Source organism: Zalophus californianus, chromosome 1, assembly GCF_009762305.2.
Source record: "Zalophus californianus isolate mZalCal1 chromosome 1, mZalCal1.pri.v2, whole genome shotgun sequence".
NCBI lineage: Eukaryota > Metazoa > Chordata > Mammalia > Carnivora > Otariidae > Zalophus > Zalophus californianus.
The window spans coordinates 25,073,755-25,093,701 of record NC_045595.1 but is presented as its reverse complement, the minus strand read 5'-3'; the positions used below and the strand labels follow the sequence as shown (position 1 = coordinate 25,093,701).

Below are 19,947 nucleotides of genomic sequence, written 5' to 3'. Positions count from 1 at the left end.
TTTTTTAAATTTTTTATTGTTATGTTAATCACCATACATTACATCATTAGTTCTTGATGTAGTGTTCCATGATTCATTGTTTGTGCATAATAGCCAGTGCTCCATACAGAATGTGCCCTCTTTAATACCCATCACCAGGCTCACCCATCCCCCCACCCCCTCCCCTCTAGAACCCTCAGTTTGTTTTTCAGAGTCCATCATCTCTCATGGTTCATCTCCCCCTCCAATTTACTCTCCTTCATTCTTCCCCTCCTGCTATCTTCTTCTTCTTTTTTTTCTTAACATATATTGCATTATTTGTTTCAGAGGTGCAGATCTGTGATTCAACAGTCTTGCACAATTCACAGCATTCACCATAGCACATACCCTCCCCAATGTCTATCACCCAGCCACCCCATCCCTCCCACCCCCCACCACTCCAGCAACCCTCAGTTTGTTTCCTGAGATTAAGAATTCCTCATATCAGTGAGGTCATATGATACATGTCTTTCTCTGATTGACTTATTTCACTCAGCATAACACCCTCCAGTTCCATCCACGTCGTTGCAAATGGCAAGATCTCATTCCTTTTGATGGCTGCATAATATTCCATTGTGTATATATACCACACCTTCTTTATCCATTCCTCTGTCGATGGACATCTTGGCTCTTTCCACAGTTTGGCTCTTGTGGACATTGCTGCTATAAACATTGGGGTGCACGTACCCCTTCGGGTCCCTACATTTGTATCTTTGTGGTAAATACCCAGTACTGCAATTGCTGGATCGTATGGTAGCTCTATTTTCAACTGTTTGAGGAACCTCCATACTGTTTTCCAGAGTGGTTGCACCAACTTGCATTCCCACCAACAGTGTAGGAGGGTTCCCCTTTCTCCACATCCCCGCCAACATCTGTTGTTCCCTGACTTGTTAATTTTAGCCATTCTGATGGGTGTGAGGTGGTATCTCATTGAGGTTTTGATTTGGATTTCCCTGATGCCGAGCGATGTTGAGCACTTTTTCCTGTGTCTGTTGGTCATTTGTATATCTTCTTTGGAAAAATGTCTGTTCATGTCTTCTGCCCATTTCTTGATTGGATTATTTGAGAACAGTCCTTTTAAAACATAGGTCATGTTTTCTTCTCTGCTCAAAATCTTTCTGTGGCTTCCCACTCAGACTAAAATCCAAAACCTTTCAGGAGGCTTTAAGACCCTTACCATGTGGTTTCTGCTCCCCAAACTTCCCCAAGCCTCCATTTCCAACTTGAAAATGGATGTGGCGAGACAGATTTCATGGGGTTATTATGAGGAGTAAGTCAATAATTCCTGTACAGTGCTTTGTGTACTACCTGGCTCCCACTGAGAGCTTAATAAATGTTAGCTGTAAATATTTGCTGGGCGTCTACTATGTGCCAGGCATCACTGAGGGCATAAGGGATGCTGCAGAGTAAAACATAGTTCCGTTCTCCCAGAGCTTACAATAGGAGGTGATCAATCCTATGGAGAAAAACAGCAGAGTAAGAGAATAGGCAGATAGTAGAAGTAACTGCTCTTTGACTGTATGATCTGGACTCACTGGTTTGTGATTTGCCTTTGGTTTCAAGTTGGAAACTGAGGCTCAGGGAAGTTCTATAAGTTGCCCAAGATCACTTGGTAGACTTGGGCTTGAACCAGGGTCTTGGAGACTGCAGAGTCCATGCTCCAACCACCTTGTGTGGCTGTTGTCTATTTTTGGTGGGTTTACTTTGTTCCAGAAAGGTTTACAGTGGCTGCCCAACACATAGAAATGTGAATGATCAACCTCTGACCCACCCTGGACTTGAAATACGCAAGTGGACAGGAGTATTGGTGTATTTGTCATGATGGGATGGTGTCTCCGAATGTTCTGATTTTAATTTCCTGGGGGCAGTTATGGCATTTTGTAGGTACTTTCTCTTGAATAAGGAGACAGCATGGGAAGTATAGCAGAATTAATAAGGTGAAAATCATATATAATCCAGAATGCACTTAAATACCTTTGGGAAGGTGCCATGCTGGAGTCTGACCTGCCCTCATGACCAGGGTCCCTTCCCTCTGGTGCTATTCATTTCAACAGTTGCTCGCTGAGGAACTATCTTGAATTTGAGGAACTTGTGTTCAGAAAGTGCCTATCATAGGACCCAGCGAAGCCTGAGAGAGGCTTGGGAATAGACAGAAGGCTGAGATGGAGGCAGATCCACAGCCCATTTCAGCCTTGCCTCAGGGGCCATGCGTGACCAGTGCTCAAGAGGGCCCAAGATATGGCCTCAGCTGTACAGCCTGCTCTCCCTCTCTCAAGGGCATGTGGTCATATTCATGTTCTGTCAGTGTGTACATAAGGCTGCTCTGTGACACTGCTGACCACAGACCTACAGGACAAGTGCCATGCATTCATTCTCCAGCTGTTGATTCAGGTCCTATTAGGTGCAGGGAGTACGGAGACAGCAGTGAACCCAAGTCACATAGTCCCTGGCCTGCCAGAGCTCGTCACCCAGAAGTGGGCTAATTTTTAAAGTGCACCTTTTGGGCGTCAGGTGCTAAGAGCCTTACGTGTATTAACTCACTTAACCCTCACAACAACTCTATAAGGGGATCCTGTTATTACCTCCATTTTACAGATGGGGGAAGTAGGGAAAAGAGTGGGTAAGTCACTTGCCCCCAGTCACACAGCTAGTGAATGGCAGAGCTGACTCCAAGCATCTGCACTCCTTTTTTTTTTTTTTTTTTTTTTAAGTAGGCTCCATGCCCAGCATGGAGCCCAATGTAGGGCTCGAACTCACAACCCTGAGATGGAGACCCGAGCTGAGATCAAGAGTTGGACACTTAACTGAGTGAGCCACCCATGTGCCCCCAAGACATCTGCACTTTTAACTGCTGCTTGGGAAACATTAAAATTTACCATTGAGAGTTCTTTTTCTGGAAGACTACACTCATGAAAAGTTGTTCTGAAGATAAAAGCTTTATAGGAAGCTCCAGGGCGAAAGAGAAATGCAGCAGAATGCCTCTTGGGGTGGGAGCAAAGGATGGAATGGGTGTTGCTGCAGAATCTTTGAGCACAGAGAGCCAGGGCCAGGAGTGGAGAATGGGAGGAAGCGGAGAAAGCCAGAGTGTGGGAATTTTTATCATTGTTGAAGGATTCACATAAATATGGGTCTCTGAAACAGGGGCTTGTAGGGCGGATTTCTCACAAGTGCTGATAAAACTCCACATCTAAGCCATTTTTATCAGTTCCCAGACACAGAGTGCTTACTCTCTTGGCTTTTCTTTACACAATTCCCGCTTCTGGTATAATTAACAGTATTTTATTTTGCATTATTATTTCATGAGGATTTTTTTCCCATTAGATACATATCTTTTATTTTGCCTGAAAATTATCTTTATTTTATTCTCACTATTTTAAAAATATTTTTAAATTTTTAAAGCAATGAAACATAAGGCTTTTTCCTTTTTGAAAAGTTTTTATTTAAATTCCAGTTAACATACAGTGTAATACTAGTTTCAGGTGAACAATATAGTGATTCAACACTTCCATACATCACCCGGTGCTCATTAGGACAAGTGCCCTCCTTCATCCCCATCACCTGTTTCACCCATCCCTCTGGTAACCATGTTTGTTCTCTGTAGTTAAGAGTCTGTTTCTTGGTTTGCCTCTCTTTTTTCCCCCCTTTGCCCATTTGTTTTGTTTCTTAAATTCTACATATGAGTGAAATCATATGGTATTTGTCTTTCTCTGACTGACTTATTTCACTTAGCATGATACTCTCTAGCTCCACCTATGTCATTGGAAATGGCAAGATTTCATTCTTTTTTATGGCTGAGTAATATGCCATTACACACACACACACACACACACACACACACACACACACACCCACCCCACATCTTCTTTTTTTCTTTTTTAAAGATTTTATTTATTTATTTGATAGAGAGAGAGAGAGCACAAGCAGGGGGAGTTGCAGGCAGAGGGAGAAGCAGACTCCCTACTGAACAGAGAGCCCAATGTGGGGTTCAATCCCAGAACCCTGGGACCATGACCTGAGCCGAAGGTTTAACCCACTGAGCCACGCAGGCTCCCTCGTGTGTTGTTTTTCTATAACTGCGCTGTCCAGTATGTTAAACACATGGCACATACTGCTATTGAGCCCTTGAAACATGGCTAGTGCCAATTAAAATTGATGTAAGAGTAAAATACTCATTGGATTTAAAAAAATTTATTTATTTAAGAGAGAGACACAGCGAGAACATGGGCAAGAGGGGGGGAAGGCAGAGGGAGAGAGAGAGAGAGAGAGAGAGAGAGAGAGAATCTTCAGTAGGCTCCACACTCAGTGCAGAGCCAGCTGTGGGGCTCGATGTCTTGACCTTGAGATCATGACCTAAGCTGAAATCAAGAGTCGGACACTTAACTGACTGAGACTCCCAGGTGCCCCAGTAAAATACTCATTGGATTTTGAAGATGTGAAAAAATGTAAAATATCTCTAATATTTTTTTCTATTACACTGATGTATATCTATTGAACTGATAATAGTATGTGGATATTTTGGGTTAAATAAACTATATTATTAAAACTAAACTTACCTGTTTCTGTGTACCGTTTTAATATGACTGATTGAAAATTTAAAATTACATATGCCGTTCACATGATATTTCCATTGGACAGTGCTGTTCTAGAGAACAACTGGCGGAGGGATAGAAAATGGGGAAAAGAAGTCTGAACGGACAATTCCGACTTCTTGCCTTCAGAAAGTGCCCCATGAGAGAGGCTGCCTTGGATCTGGATGCCTCCCTGCTGGTCTCTGCCTTCATTCTGGACCCCTCAGCTGTCTTCTCTTCCCTCTAGTCAGAGGGATCTTTCCAAAGACAGACCTCATGTCATGCCCCACTCTATAGCTTCACTGGAGCCCCCTCAGCTCACGGCCAACCCCCCAACCCGAGCGTTTAAGGTTCTGCCCTCTTCAGCTCTGGCCGCCTCTTTAGCCTCATCTAATGCCTCTCTGCCTCCTTCCCCATCTGCCAAGGCCTTTCAGTAAACATTATCATGATTTTCATTGCACAATACATTTCCATAGTAAAGATTTAAAAATAGATAATGTAAAATATGATGTCCACATCTATGCTTCCCAACCCCCACTAGGGCTACACACATAATCAATCACTGTCAACAGCTGGGCACATGCCCTTCCAGGGCCCTCACTTGGTGTACACAGCTGATTCTGTATGTGTGTGAGTGTGTGTGTGTGTAAAAATAAATGGGTTTATGTGTTGTCGTGCTTTTTGTACACACAGTATTTTATGATCCTTGCTGGTGAGGGCATTATCTTTAATGGATGCCTTAGTATTTTATTATATGGCTGTGCCATAATTTATTCATTTGTTTATTGTTGTTATTTTTAAAAATTTTTATTGTTATGTTAATCACCATACATCATTAGTTTTTTGTTTATTGTTGTTATTAATTATAAACAATTTCACCCATATAGCAAAATATAGGCTATTATAACATTCATCTCTGTACCTACCATTTATTTATTTTTTAATTTAATTTTATTATGTTAGTCACCATACATTACATCATTAGTTTTTGATGTAGTGTTCCATGATTCGTTGTTTGCGTATAACACCCAGTGCTCCATTCAATATATGCCCTCTTTAATACCCATCACCGGGCTAACCCATCCCCCCACCTCCCTCCCCTCTAGAACCCTCAGTTTGTTTCTCAGAATCCATAGTCTCTCATGGTTCATCTCCCCCTCCGATTTCCGCCCCTTCATTTTTCCCTTCCTACTATCTTCTTTTTTTTTTAAACATATATTATTTGTTTCAGAGGTACAGGTCTGTGACTCATCAGTCTTACACAATTCACAGTGCTCACCATAGCACATACCCTCCCCAATGTCCATCACCCAGCCACCCCATCCCTCCCACCCCCACCACTCCAGCAACCCTCATTTTGTTTCCTGAGATTAAGAATTCCTCATATCAGTGAGATCATATGATACTTTGTACCCACCACTTAGATTTAATAAACATCATTTTGTCCTGTTGGCTTCAGAATTTTTATGTGAATAAATGGAACATTACAGGTAGAGATGAAGCCTCACACACTCCAGTCCCTTTTCCCTCTCAGTCCCCAGAGGGAACCACTCCACCACAGTTGATAAAGCCTTTTCATCTGTAGTCTTACTACGTATATGTGTGGCTATCAACAACAGAGTGTTATTTTGTGAGATTCTAAATAGTATTATATCATATATCATGCATATCTCCTGCAACTTGGATTTCCTTTCTCTCTCTCTTTTTTTAAAGATTTTATTTATTTATTTGACAGAGAGAGAGAGCGAGCACAAGCAGACGTAGTGGCAGGCAGAGGGAGAAGCAGACTCCCCGCTGAGCAGGGAGCCCGATGTGGGGCTCGATCCCAGGACCCCAGGATCATGACCTGAGCCGAAGGCAGTCGCTTAACCAACTGAGCCACCCAGGCACCCCCCTCTCTCTCTCTCTTTTTTTTTATTTAGATTTTTCATTACCATATGGTCCTACGTGGTCTACCACTGCAAAGAACGAATATAGCTTCATTTAAGCTGTCCTCTATTGACAGATGTGTAAGATGTTAAATTTAGCTTCCAGTTTTTCCATTGTGCCATCTCTCTTTTGCATCTTAACTCTTGACTCTTTTAGCTTCAGCAATCAGTTTGGGCAGTTTTGTCTATTTTGGTAATCTTTGCAAAGATCAGCTTTTTACCTCCTGCATTTTTAGCTTGCTTTTCCTGTGGCCTGGCCTGTTGCTCTGTCTTATCACCTGCTGAAGTCCCTCATCTCTGTCAGGTCTCAGGGAGGCCTCATTTCCTCTGGGAGGTCCTTCTGGCTCCTCAGATGATTGAGCCCCTTTGGCACTCCCTATACCACTCTTTTTTTTTTTTTTTTTAAAGACTTACTATGTTCTTTCTCTCTCTCATTGTCTTTTTGTAAGTTTCATGAAAGCAGACACTGGATCTGTGTTGTTCATTAATGTAATGTAACTGTATCTCTAGTGTCTGGTACTGTGTCTGCCCTACAGAAGGTGTTCTATAATATTGGAGGCAAATTAATGTGTGAGCCCCTATGATGGGGTACAGCCCCCCTCTCCAAAGGGTGCAGGCTCTCTTTCAGGGTGCCTTCTCAACAGGGCTGTTGCTGAGGATCCAACTAGTGTTGAGTGCTTGTACCAATTGGCTATTTCTGAGGTTCTGTGATCCTTTTTCCCCACAACGTATCAGGACATAAAGAGTTGGGGCGGCAGCCGTGGCAGGAGCGAATGAAGCTGTGGAAACGTGTTACTGGGTGGTGCCTTGGTGCTTTTGTGTAAGAGATGAGCCACAATGAGGAGCTTTCTATTTAGCAAACTACCTCTACACCGTGAGCTTCTCCACAAAGAATTGTGTCTTCACCCGGCTTAACACCCGCCAGTCCATCCTCAATTATGTACCACAAACAGAACTAAGAAGACATTTCCCTGAAAGAGACTGTCACTGTCTTAAGTGATCCAAACAGAATAAAAATACCTGGCACGGGGGCGCCTGGGTGGCTCAGTCAGCTGAGCGTCCCCCTCGTGATTTTGGCTCACGTTGTGGTCTCAGGGTCATGGGATCGGGCCCGTGTCGGGTTCTGTGCTCAGAGGAAAGTCTGCCTCCCCTCTCCCTCTGGCCCTCCTTCTGCTCACACACTCCTTTTCTCTCTCTCTGTCTAAAAATGAATGAATAAATCTTTAAAAAATATTACCTGGCACAGGTGGTACCATATTCTGCATTAATTTTCCTAATAAAATGTAGCTTTTTGGCTTTCTTAGTAGTGCTACAATTGTCTTTATGGATAGAGAGAAGTAAAACAGAAGAAAGAAAAGGAAAGTTTTGTTAGCAAGATGCCTTGAACTGAGAATTAAGACATTAAAATATTTAAAACAAATACAAAATGCTGGCAAAGATGGTACTCTTTGGAAGGGAAGTAGGGTGGGGGGCAGAAAATTAGAGAATGGAGGGGATCACTTTTTATGGTTACATTGTGTTCATTTTTGTAGTCATGTTGTTGTCTAACACAAATATGGCAGGTTGAAGCCTTTGTTTTATTTTGTTTTATCCAATGTATAAGAATTAGTGTGAATTTCACTGGCTGTCCAACATGAGCCATAGCAATGATGATGATAAGTAACATTCCTTCTTTTTGGGTTAAAGAAGGAGCCTTCAAGATGCTCCTCCTTATGATGAATTGTCAGAAGGTCAGTAGTAACCTAATGCTACATACAATGCCTATGTCATTTACCTACTGCATCTGATCACATAGGCATTTTATCAGCTTACATCATCATCATAAGGGCGATACAGTACAATAAGATACTTGAGAGAGGCCACATTCACATACTTTTATTACTACATTTGGTGTTATAATTCTTCTTTTTTTTTTTTTTTTTGGAGAGAGCGGGGTGGGGGGGAGAGGGAGAGAGAGAATCTTAAGGAGGCTCCATGCTGGGTGTGGCTGCCGTGCGGCTCAATCGCATGACCTTGAGATCATGACCTGAACCGAAATCAAAAGTCGTTCACTCAACCAACTGAGCCACCCAGGTGCTCCTGTTATAATTCTATCTTATTAGGAGTTATTGTCATCCCTGTACTATGTATGCCCCATTCATAATAGGTACATATGTCTAGGAGAAAACATAGCATGTATGGGGTTCAGTCATATCCGTTGGTTCAGGCATCCACTGGGAGTCTTCAAACATACCCTTTTTTTTTAAAGTAAGCTCTGCATCCAGTGTGGGGCCGGAACTCACAACCCAAAGATCAAGAGTCACATGCTCCACCTACTGAGCCAGCCAGGTGCCTCTGAAACATACCCTTCATGCAGACAGGGGGACTACTGTAATAACTAATTTGAGCATCTAGCGTGTGCCAGATTCCCTACCATTTTATATAGTACATTAATGCTTCAATTTTGTGAAGAGAGATTATTATCCACATTTTACAGATGAGAAAATGGAGGTTCAGAGGGAGTAGAGAGTAGGTAGCCTGGTTGAAGTCCCCCAACAAGAAAGGGAGGGAGCCACTCTTGGAGCCCCAAGTTGGTCCTACCCCAGACACTAGGCTCTTAGCCCCACATAGTGCATGGGCAGCAGAAGCTTCTGAAACCCATACTCTTTGGAGCTGCTCTGGAAATGGTCACTAATCCTCCTCCCAAGGTGGTGGGAAAAAGCTCTATTTGTTTTCCTGTGGCAGGAAATACATTCTGTTGCTAACCCTGAGGCCTATTGCTACTGAGCTTATTCTGTTTGAGTCTAACCACACACCCCTGAATCTGAGATCATTCCCTAAATGCATCTTGAATCCTGACTTTTTGCTCCTACCGTGGGCATTTCTCCATGTCTACCATAAGCTCTCTGGAGGAGGGAATATTTATAATTTTTCTTCCTAGGCTTTCCTACGGTTATCATCTCCTAGTCAAGAAGCTCTCCCTCCTGTCTCGGTGGCTTCTCTCCTGCTGCATGCCCATCCCTGGCTTCCCATGGGTTTCTCCACGGAGGTGGATAGGTACTGGTCAGCACTGTTCTCCTGACATCTGCAGGACAGGCTGTGCTTCTTTTTTTTTTTTAATTTTTTATTGTTATGTTAATCACCATATATCACATCATTAGTTTTTGATGTAGTGTTCCATGATTCACTGTTTGTTCATAAACCCAGTGCTCTATGCAGAATGTGCCCTCTTTAATACCCATTACCAGGCTAACCCATCCCCCCACCCTCCTCCCCTCTAGAACCCTCAGTTTCTTTTTCAGAGTCCATTGTCTCTCATGGTTCGTCTCCCCCTCTGACTTACTCCCCTTCATTCTTCCCCTCCTGCTATCTTCTTCTTTTTCTTTTTTCTTAAAATATGTTGCGTTATTTGTTTCAGAAGTACAGATCTGTGATTCAACAGTCTTGCACAATTCACAGTGCTCACCGTAGCACATACCCTCCCCAATGTCTATCACCCAGCCACCCCATCCCTCCCACCCCCAACCACTCCAGTAACACTCAGTTTGTTTCTTGAGATTAAGAATTCCTCGTGTCAGTGAGGTCATATGATACATGTCTTTCTCTGATTGACTTATTTCACTCAGCATAACACCCTCCAGTTCCATCCACGTCGTTGCAAATGGCAAGATCTCATTCCTTTTGATGGCTGCATAATATTCCATTGTGTATATATACCACCTCTTCTTTATCCATTCATCTGTCGATGGACATCGTGGCTCTTTCCACAGTTTGGCTCTTGTGGACATTGCTGCTATAAACATTGGGGTGCACGTACCCCTTCGGGTCCCTACATTTGTATCTTTGGGGTAAATAGCCAGTAGTGCAATTGCTGGATCGAATGGTAGCTCTAATTTCAACTGTTTGAGGAACCTCCATACTGTTTTCCAGAGTGGCTGCACCAGCTTGCATTCCCACCAACAGTGTAGGAGGGTTCCCCTTTCTCCACATCCCCGCCAACATCTGTCGTTCCCTGACTTGTTAATTTTAGCCATTCTGACGGGTGTGAGGTGGTATCTCATTGAGGTTTTGATTTGGATTTCCCTGATGCCGAGCGATGTTGAGCACTTTTTCATGTGCCTGTTGGCCATTTGGATGTCTTCTTTGGAAAAATGTCTGTTCATGTCTTCTGCCCATTTCTTGATTGGATTATTTGTTCTTTGGGTGTTGAGTTTGGTAAGTTCTTTATAGATTTTGGATACTAGCCCTTTATCTGATTGATAGGTCATTTGCAAATATTTTCTCCCATTCTGTCGGTTGTCTTTTGGTTTTGTGGACTGTTTCTTTTGCTGTGCAAAAGCTTTTTATCTTGATGAAATCTCAATAGTTCATTTTTGCCCTGGCTTCCCATGCCTTTGGCGATGTTTCTAGGAAGAAGTTGCTGCGGCTGAGGTGGAAGAGGTTGCTACCTGTGTTCTCCTTTAGGATTTTGATGGACTCCTGTCTCACGTTTAGGTCTTTCAACCATTTGGAGTCTATTTTTGTGTGTGGTGTAAGGAAATGGTCCCGTTTCATTCTTCTGCATGTGGCTGTCCAATTTTCCCAACACCATTTGTTGAAGAGACTGTCTTTTTTCCATTGGACATTCTTTCCTGCTTTGTCAAAGATAAGTTGACCATAGAGTTGGGGGTCCATTTCTGGGCTCTCGATTCTGTTCCATTGATCTATGTGTCTGTTTTTGTGCCAGTACCATACTGTCTTGATGATGACAGCTTTGTAATAGAGCTGGATGTCCGGAATTGTGATGCCGCCAGCTTTGCTTTTCTTTTTCAATATTCCTCTGGCTATTCGGGGTCTCTTCTGGTTCCATACAAATTTTAGGATTATTTGTTCCATTTCTTTGAAAAAAGTGGATGGTATTTTGATGAGGATTGCATTGAATGTGTAGATTGCTCTAGGTAGCATTGACATTTTCACAATGCTGGTTCTCCCAATCCATGAGCATGGAACGTTTTTCCATTTCTTTGTGTCTTCTTCAATTTCTTTCATGAGTATTTTATAGTTTTCTGAATACAGATCCTTTGCCTCTTTGGTTAAATTTATTCCAAGGTATCTTATGGTTTTGGGTGCAATTGTAAATGGGATCGACTCCTTGATTTGTCTCTCTTCTGTCTTGTTGTTGGTGTATAGGAATGCCACTGATTTCTGTGCATTGATTTTATATCCTGCTACTTTACTGAATTCCTGTATGAGTTCTAGCAGTTTTGGGGTGGAGTCTTTTGGGTTTTCCACATACACTATCATATCATCTGCAAAGAGTGAGAGTTTGACTTCCTCTTTGCCGATTTGGATGCCTTTGATTTCTCTTTGTTGTCTGATTGCTGTGGCTAGGACTTCTAATACTATGTTGAATAGCAGTGGTGAGAGTGGACATCCCTGCCGCGTTCCTGACCTTAGGGGAAAAGCTCTCAGCCTTTCCCCATTGAGAATGATATTCGCTGTAGGTTTTTCATAGATGGCTTTTATGTTATTGAGGTATGTACCCTCTAACCCTATACTCTGAAGAGTTTTGATCAAGAAAGGATGCTGTACTTTGTCAAATGCTTTTTCTGCATCTATTGAGAGGATCATATGATTCTTGTTCTTTCTTTTGTTAATGTATTGGATCACGTTGATTGATTTGCGGATGTTGAACCAGCCTTGCAGCCCAGGGATAAATCCCACTTGGTCGTGGTGAATAATCCTTTTAATGTACTGTTGGATCCTATTGGCTAGTATTTTGGTGAGAATTTTTGCATCCATGTTCATCAAGGATATTGGTCTGTAATTCTCCTTTTTGATGGGGTCTTTGTCTGGTTTTGGGATCAAGGTAATGCTGGCCTCATAAAACGAGTTTGGAAGTTTTCCTTCCATTTCTATTTTTTGGAACAGTTTCAGGAGAATAGGTATTAATTCTTCTTTAAATGTCTGATAGAATTCCCCTGGGAAGCCATCTGGCCCTGGGCTTTTGTTTCTTGGGAGATTTTTGATGACTGCTTCAATTTCCTTAGTGGTTATAGGTCTGTTCAGGTTTTCTATTTCTTCCTTGTTCAGTTTTGGTAGTTGATACATCTCTAGGAATGCACCCATTTCTTCCAGGTTATCTAATTTGCTGGCATAGAGTTGCTCATAAGATGTTCTTAGAATTGTTTGTATTTCTTTGGTGTTGGTTGTGATCTCTCTTCTTTCCTTCATGATTTTGTTGATTTAGGTCATTTCTCTTTTCTTTTTGATAAGTCTGGCCAGGGGTTTATCAATCCTGTTAATTCTTTCAAAGAACCAGCTCCTAGTTTCGTTGATCTGTTCTACTGTTCTTTTGGTTTCTAGTTCATTGATTTCTGCTCTGATCTTTATTATTTCTCTTCTCCTGCTGGGTTTAGGCTTTATTTGCTGTTATTTCTCCAGCTCCTTTAGGTGTCGGGTTAGGTTGTGTATTTCAGACCTTTCTTGTTTCTTGAGAAAGGCTTGTATTGCTATATACTTTCCTCTCAGGACTGCCTTTGCTGTATCCCAAAGATTTTGAACAGTTGCGTTTTCATTTTCATTGGTTTCCATGAATTTTTTTAGTTCTTCTTTAATTTCCTGGTTGACCCATTCATTCTTCAGTAGGATGCTCTTTAGCCTCCATGTATTTGAGTTCTTTCCAACTTTCCTCTTGTGATTGAGTTCTAGTTTCAAAGCACTGTGGTCTGAAAATATGCAGGGAATAATCCCAATCTTTTGGTACCGGTTGAGACCTGATTTGTGACCTAGGATGTGATCAATTCTGGAGAATGTTCCATGGGCACTAGAGAAGAATGTGTATTCCGTTGCTTTGGGATGGAATGTTCTGAATATGTCTGTGAAGTCCATTTGGTCCAGTGTGTCATTTAAAGTCTTTATTTCCTTGTTGATCTTTTGCTTAGATGATCTGTCCATTTCAGTCAGGGGGGTGTTAAAGTCCCCCAGTATTATTGTATTGTTGTCAATGTGTTTCTTTGCTTTTGTTATTAATTGCCTTATATAATTGGCTGCTCCCACGTTCGGGGCATAGATATTTACAATTGTTAGATCTTCTTGTTGGATAGACCCATTAAGTAGGATATAGTGTCCTTCCTCATCTCTTATTACAGTCTTTGTTTTAAAATCTAGTTTGTCTGATGTAAGGATTGCCACCCCAGCTTTCTTTTGGTGTCCATTAGCATGGTCAATGGTTTTCCACCCCCTCACTTTCAATCTGGGGGTGTCTTTGGGTCTAAAATGAGTCTCTTGCAGACAACATATTGATGGGTCTTGTTTTTTAATCCAATCTGATAGCCTGTGTCTTTTGATTGGGGGATTTAGCCCATTTACATTCAGGGTGACTATTGAAAGGTTTGAATTTAGTGCCATTGTATTGCCTGTAAGGTGACTGTTACTGTCTGTTGTCTGTGTTCCTTTCTGATCTTTGCTGCTTTTAGGCTCTCTCTTTGCTTAGAGGACCCCTTTCAATATTTCTTGGAGGGCTGGTTTCGTGTTTGTAAATTCCTTTAGTTTTTGTTTGTCCTGGAAGCTTTTTATCTCTCCTTCTATTTTCAATGACAGCCTAGCTGGATATAGTATTCTTGGCTGCATATTTTTCTCGTTTAGTGCTCTGAAGATATCTTGCCAGTCCTTTCTGGCATGCCAGGTCTCTGTGGATAGGTCTGTTGCCAATCTAATATTTCTACCATTGTAGGTTACGTATCTCTTCTCCCGAGCTGCTTTCAGGATTTTCTCTTTGTCTCTGAGACTCGTAAGTTTTACTATTAGATGTCGGGGTGTTGACCTATTTTTATTGATTTTGAGAGGGGTTCTCTGTGCCTCCTGGATTTTGATGCCTGTTTCCTTCCTCACATTAGGGAAGTTCTCTGCTATTATTTGCTCCAATATACCTTCTGCCCCCCTCTCTCTCTCTTCTTCTTCTGGGATCCCAATTATTCTAATGTTGTTTCGTCTTATCGTATCACTTATCTCTCGAATTCTGCCCTCGTGATCCTGTAGTTGTTTCTCTCTCTTTTTCTCAGCCTCTTTATTTTCTTCCATCATTTGGTCTTCTATATTGCTGATTCTCTCTTCTGCCTCATTTATCCTAGCATTTAGTGCCCCCATTTTTGATTGCACCTCATCAATAGCCTTTTTGATTTCGACTTGGTTAGATTTTCGTTCTTTTATTTCTCCAGAAAGGGTTTCTCTAATAACTTCCACGCTTTTTTCAAGCCCAGCTAGTATCTTTAAAGTCATGATTCTGAACTCTAGGTCCGACATCGTACTAATGTCCATATTGAGTAGGTCCCTGGCTGACGGTACTACCTCTTGTTCTTTTTGCTGAGGTGATTTTTTTCGTCTTGTCATTTTGTCCAGAGGAGAATAGATGAATGAGAGAACAAAATGCTAACAGGTTAACAACGTCCCCAGCAAATATACTCTATACGAATCAGAAAAGACCTGAAACCAGGGGAAAAGAAAGGGAAAGAAAGAAAAAAGAGGAAAAAAAAAGAAACAAAAACAGAACAATACAAAAAAAGCAGAATATGATCAAATATGATCAGGCTAGTGCATAGATCAGTGCCACACACTAGATTTTGGGCGTATTTTGGTCTGTTAGAAAAATGTGCCTCCTAAAATTTTAAAGGAAGAAAGACATATATGTACAAAATAAGGATTGATACAATGAAGGGATGGAAGATGACTGTAAAGATGAAAATTATAAAAGGTTTTATAAAAGGACTTGATAGGATAAGAAGTTGTTTGAAAAAAGAAAGAAGATTTAAGAAAAAAAAAGGAAAAAGGGAGAGAATGTGATCAGGCAGGAGACTAGAACAAAGCCATACACTAGTGATTTAGGGTATATTTTGATCTGTTAGAAGAAACTGTATCTCAAAATTTTAAAGAGAGAACAACTTATATATATATGCCAAAAATAAGGGTAACTACTATGAAGGAATAAAATATGACTCTAAAAATGAAAAATAAAAAATGTTTTTTTTTAAAAGGGATTGATAAGATGTTGGTTGAAAAAGGGAAAAAAATAAAAAAAACAGTTAACAAAAATTAACTTTGATGAACTAATGAATCATGGTAAAAAAAAAGCCATGAATTCTATGTGCAGTATTCCCCTAGCGCTGGAGTTCTCCCGTTCTCCTTGATTGGTAAACTTGGTCTTGGCTTGCTGGCTGTTCGTGCTGATCTTCTGGGGGAGGGGCCTGCTTGCTGTGGTTTCCAAATGTCTTTGCCGGAGGCAGAATTGCCCCGCCCTTGTCGGTCCGGGCTAAGGAAGCTGCTCGGGTTTGCTCTCAGGAGCTTTTGTTCCCTGCAAGCTGTCGTACAGCTTTGGAGGACCAGGGTGAAAATGGTGGCCTCCCAATCTCCACCTGGAGGAGCTGAGAACTCAGGGCCCCACTCCTCAGTGCGCCCTCAGAGAAAAGCAGTCACTCCTGTGTCCCCGGTCTCCGGCCGCACTCCGCGCTCACCCGGCCTGTGACCGAGCGTTTCTATCTCTGGCACCCGACCCTGTGTGGAGTCTCCAAACCCAGCAGATCCCTGCATTGCGCTCCCGCGCCGCTCCTCTCCGGGGAGGAAGGGGAGTCTCCCCGGCTCTGCCGCTTGTTGGGTCCCTGCTGGAGGAGCAGTGGCCCGACTTCCAGAAAGTGGTCGCTTCTCTGTTCAGAGAGTTGTTGCTACTCTCCTCTTCGATCTCCTCTTGAGTTCGTAGGTGTTCAGAATGGTTTGATCCCTATTCAGCTGAATTCCTGAGACCAGATGAAATCTAGGTCTCCTACTCCTCTGCCATCTTTCTCCGCCCCCCCAGGCTGTGCTTCTTAACCAAGCATGTGTGCGTGGGGCATGGACTCAAGCGGTTGGGGGGGGAGGGGCAGGGGGAGAGGGAGACAAGCAGACTCCCCCCTGAGCAGGGGGCCTAACACAGGCCCAGATCCCAGGACCCTGGGATCAGGACCGGGGAGCCGAAATCAAGAGTCAGACACGTAACTGACTGAGCCACACAGGTGCCCCTCCTGAAGCCATCTTTTGAAGCCACCTGGGTGCTAATGTTTGGCTGGGGAGAAGGAGGATACTAGTAGGAGACTCTTATGATGCCAGATTAGACTATTAAAGGGGTTCCAGCTAATGTGAATGATCTGGAAGCCTGGCTGGTGATGGAATACAAGGGTTGTGGGGAGCCTACAATTAGGGACAGTCCTTCTCTTGGTAGGTTTCCTGGCAGTTCCCCAGCCAAGAGGGGTGTGTCCAAATTGCCATGAGAGTGCCCTGGATTGACAGATTTGCTTTGATCCTTTTTCTTTACCTATGAGGCTTCTTAGTGTGAGACCCTACTAAGCTGGTGCCCTCCCACAAGGAACCCCCAGGCCATATTCTTCTAAAAGAATGCTGTGCCCTGTTTGGTGGGGCTTCTCTCTGTATGAGAGGGGCTACATCCTCTGAATCTGGAGGCAGACACATCTGGTTATGAATCCCAACTTGGCCACCTACCAGCTATGTGACTTTTGGCATGTGGCTTAACCTCTCCGAGTCCTAGTTTATCTCATCTGTAGGATGGGGTAATGGTAATATCCCCCATTATACCATAATATATGAAAATATGATACAAGGTTACTTACTTAAAAGTGTATAATGCTGGGGCACCTGGCTGGCTATGTTGGTAGAACATGTGACTCTTGATTTTGAGGTCAAGCCCCACATTGGGTGTAGAGCTTAAATAAATAAAAGTATTTTTAAAAATATATCTTGCCATTATAATGTATTATGTACTATAAATTTGTACATATGTATTTTTATATATATAGAACATTATAGAGCACCATTATAACACTACCTGTATATCATGTACTAACAATATACTGTAACATAATAACCTATCTTATTGTGAGACTTCGATTATGTAGGCAAAGTGTTTAGCATAGTCCCTGGCACATCATGTAACTTAATTGCTGTTAATTATTGTGATCATAATTTTCTGTGGACCCAACGTATAAAACAGGGGCCCATTTATTCACAATGTTAGGCTTGCTATATGTTGTTGCTTTGGAAGCAGTGAAGCTCATCAAATAATTAGGAGGGCAAAGCCCAATTCTAACCCGGGGGAGCAGGAAACAGTATCCAGGGAGATGTTTTGTTAAATTCTAAGTTTTTTTTTTCTCTCAAGGGGGAAATGCTTTTTTAGAAGAACTTAGACCAACATGTTCCTTAATAGAGAAGTGTATTAAATCTAAATAACCACCCACGTGTTCTGTGTGTCTTGAGATGTTATTAGCCTGGGTTTTTATTGTCTTTGTGGGTGAGGAGGAGGGTGAGGCAAAAGTGGGGCTGGATATAAAGACACAGCTTTTGGTGAGTTGTCCCAGCTTTTCTGTGTCGGTCCTGTGCCCCTGCTCGAAGGCTGTTCTTAGAGCCAGAAATTGGGAGGAGGGGAAGGGGCTCTGCACTGACATCTTTGAGAACTTAGCAGTGATAGAACTGGATCTAGAACCATCATCCCTTCTTGACTCTATGTACCGGGTATCTCTTCTGCTGTTTTGCACAGAGGCAGAATGAAAGCCCAAGAGATGAAGCCTCATGGTCAGGGTTGCACAGCTGGTAAAACACCGTGGGATCTGAGATCAGACAACTGGGATCAGAATCCTGATTTCACCTGGGTGCTGACAGTTGGCACTTAATATCCTTAGGTCTCTGTTTTCTTATCTCTTAAATGGGTACAATGACGAACTCTAGCTCGCAGTGTGGGAGTCAATGAGATTAACTCTACGAAGTCTTAGCGTGTGCTGTTTTAAGGACTCAATACCTGTTAGGTGCTGCTGTTAGGATAATCACCTTGCAGTTCGCTTACATCTCTTTCATACGGGAGAGCCAATTAAGACTTTTACTCGAGCCTGACTCAAGCCTGTGCAGTGGTCACTTCTGACAGGCATTACTGCTGATTATGGCAGGGAAGTCGAAGTAAAGGTGTGGGTATCACGTGAAAAACTGACAACTTAGTACCTTTTTGGTACATCAGTGAACCCAAGGTACATCCTGTACCTTTTTGCACATCAGTGACTAAAACCTCAGGGAAAGTCCAAGATGAACCTTTCTTAGGGATGCTTTTCAGTGAGGTGGTATTTTAAGCAAACATGAGATTTGAATTGCCATATTGACATACACAACATTTTTGGGAGGAGTAATTTATTACTCCGTAGAAACATCGTAGACGGTGTCCCTGGTGGTGTGTTGGTAGCTGTCTGGAGTTGCCCAGCCACACTGCTCCTGCTTTCCTTCCCTGTACTGTTTACCCACGTCTGGTGCTGACCCCACCAGAGCCTGCTTCTGTCATGTGTAAGGATGCTGATTCATGGGGGTGATGTTAATCGGTGAGGAAACTGGTTCTGGCTGGCGAGGTAGCGGCTACATATCCTGTGGACCGTCCGTCTGAAAGTCTGGAGCTCAGGTGCAGCTTGCTCCAGGGAGAGTTCCGGGCTCGGCTGAAGCTGTAAACACCAGCTGATGATGTCCGTTTGGGAATTGCTTGTGTGTGAGAAATAAAGATCAAGATCGGGAGCTCGGTCTGGCTCTTTGATTGCAACCAGGTTGAATTTTAGATTCGATTTGATTTTTTAAGGGTGGGAGCTTGACGGTTTCTGAGGGGCTCTGGAGCTCTTGTCCTGGGGGACTGGGAAGGAGTTTGGAGTGCCTTTGGCTGCGAAGGATTGCAGGGCTGTAGAAAAGGCCAGCTGCCTCATTGGCCTGGGCCGTTTCTCCAGCCATCTCTTTCTGATAAAACTACATCAGAAGTCAGTGATTTCCTCTGAGTATCGAGCCCATGAGTGACGAACACATTGTCTTGTCTTTTCTCCTCTTCTAGGCCCAGGAGGCAGCGGCAAAACAACTTCCCCATGTTCTCCTCCCCTAAAGCCTGGAATTTCAGAGGGGTAAGTGTTTTCCCGGGCATGGTGCCCACTGTTCTACACCCTATTCTGGCTGCCCCAGAGACGGTGCTCTTGGGGTTGGCTCTACTAATCGGTCTTTGCCAAAGAAGCTGTGTTTTAGCTCTTGGAGAAATCATGTTTGTGTCAGCACTTGTGGCTTAATTAAAAAACGTTAAGTGGCTCAATTATAAGCGCCCGCTGATGTTCGTTTGCCCGGTAGGTCTTGGGCTCCTGGAAACATCTGGTAAAGAAGCCAAGTCAGGGTTGAGGAGGGGGAGGCATTGTGCCTGTTTTCTTGGGAACCTGGGGGGACCCAGTGCACAATGAAGACAAAAGAAATCAGAAATATACCATCTCTTAATATATAGATTTACGACTTCATGGGGAGCTTTGTTTTCCAGAAGGAGAAGTCTGTAAGCTCTAAACAGATATAAACATAAAAATCTCCCAGTCATAAGGCCGTTGACCCTTAGCATTGTATAGTCAGATCTAATCTCTTGATGCACAGTTCTCTTCCTT

The 19,947-nt window shown here is 42.8% G+C and overlaps 1 protein-coding gene across 5 annotated transcripts in view; it reads left to right on the top strand.

The window, feature by feature from the left end:
• Positions 1-19,947, top strand: part of ARHGEF3 (Rho guanine nucleotide exchange factor 3) — a 308,196-nt gene that overhangs the window by 87,524 nt on the left and 200,725 nt on the right. For all 5 annotated transcript variants that reach the window (XR_003518294.2, XM_027585490.2, XM_027585491.2 and 2 more), the window contains one exon: positions 19,365-19,431. Coding sequence is in view for 4 of the 5 variants with exons in the window: in XM_027585490.2 (XP_027441291.1) it covers positions 19,365-19,431 (67 nt within the window). In the remaining variant the exon portion in view is untranslated. The remainder of the gene's footprint in view (positions 1-19,364; positions 19,432-19,947) is intronic.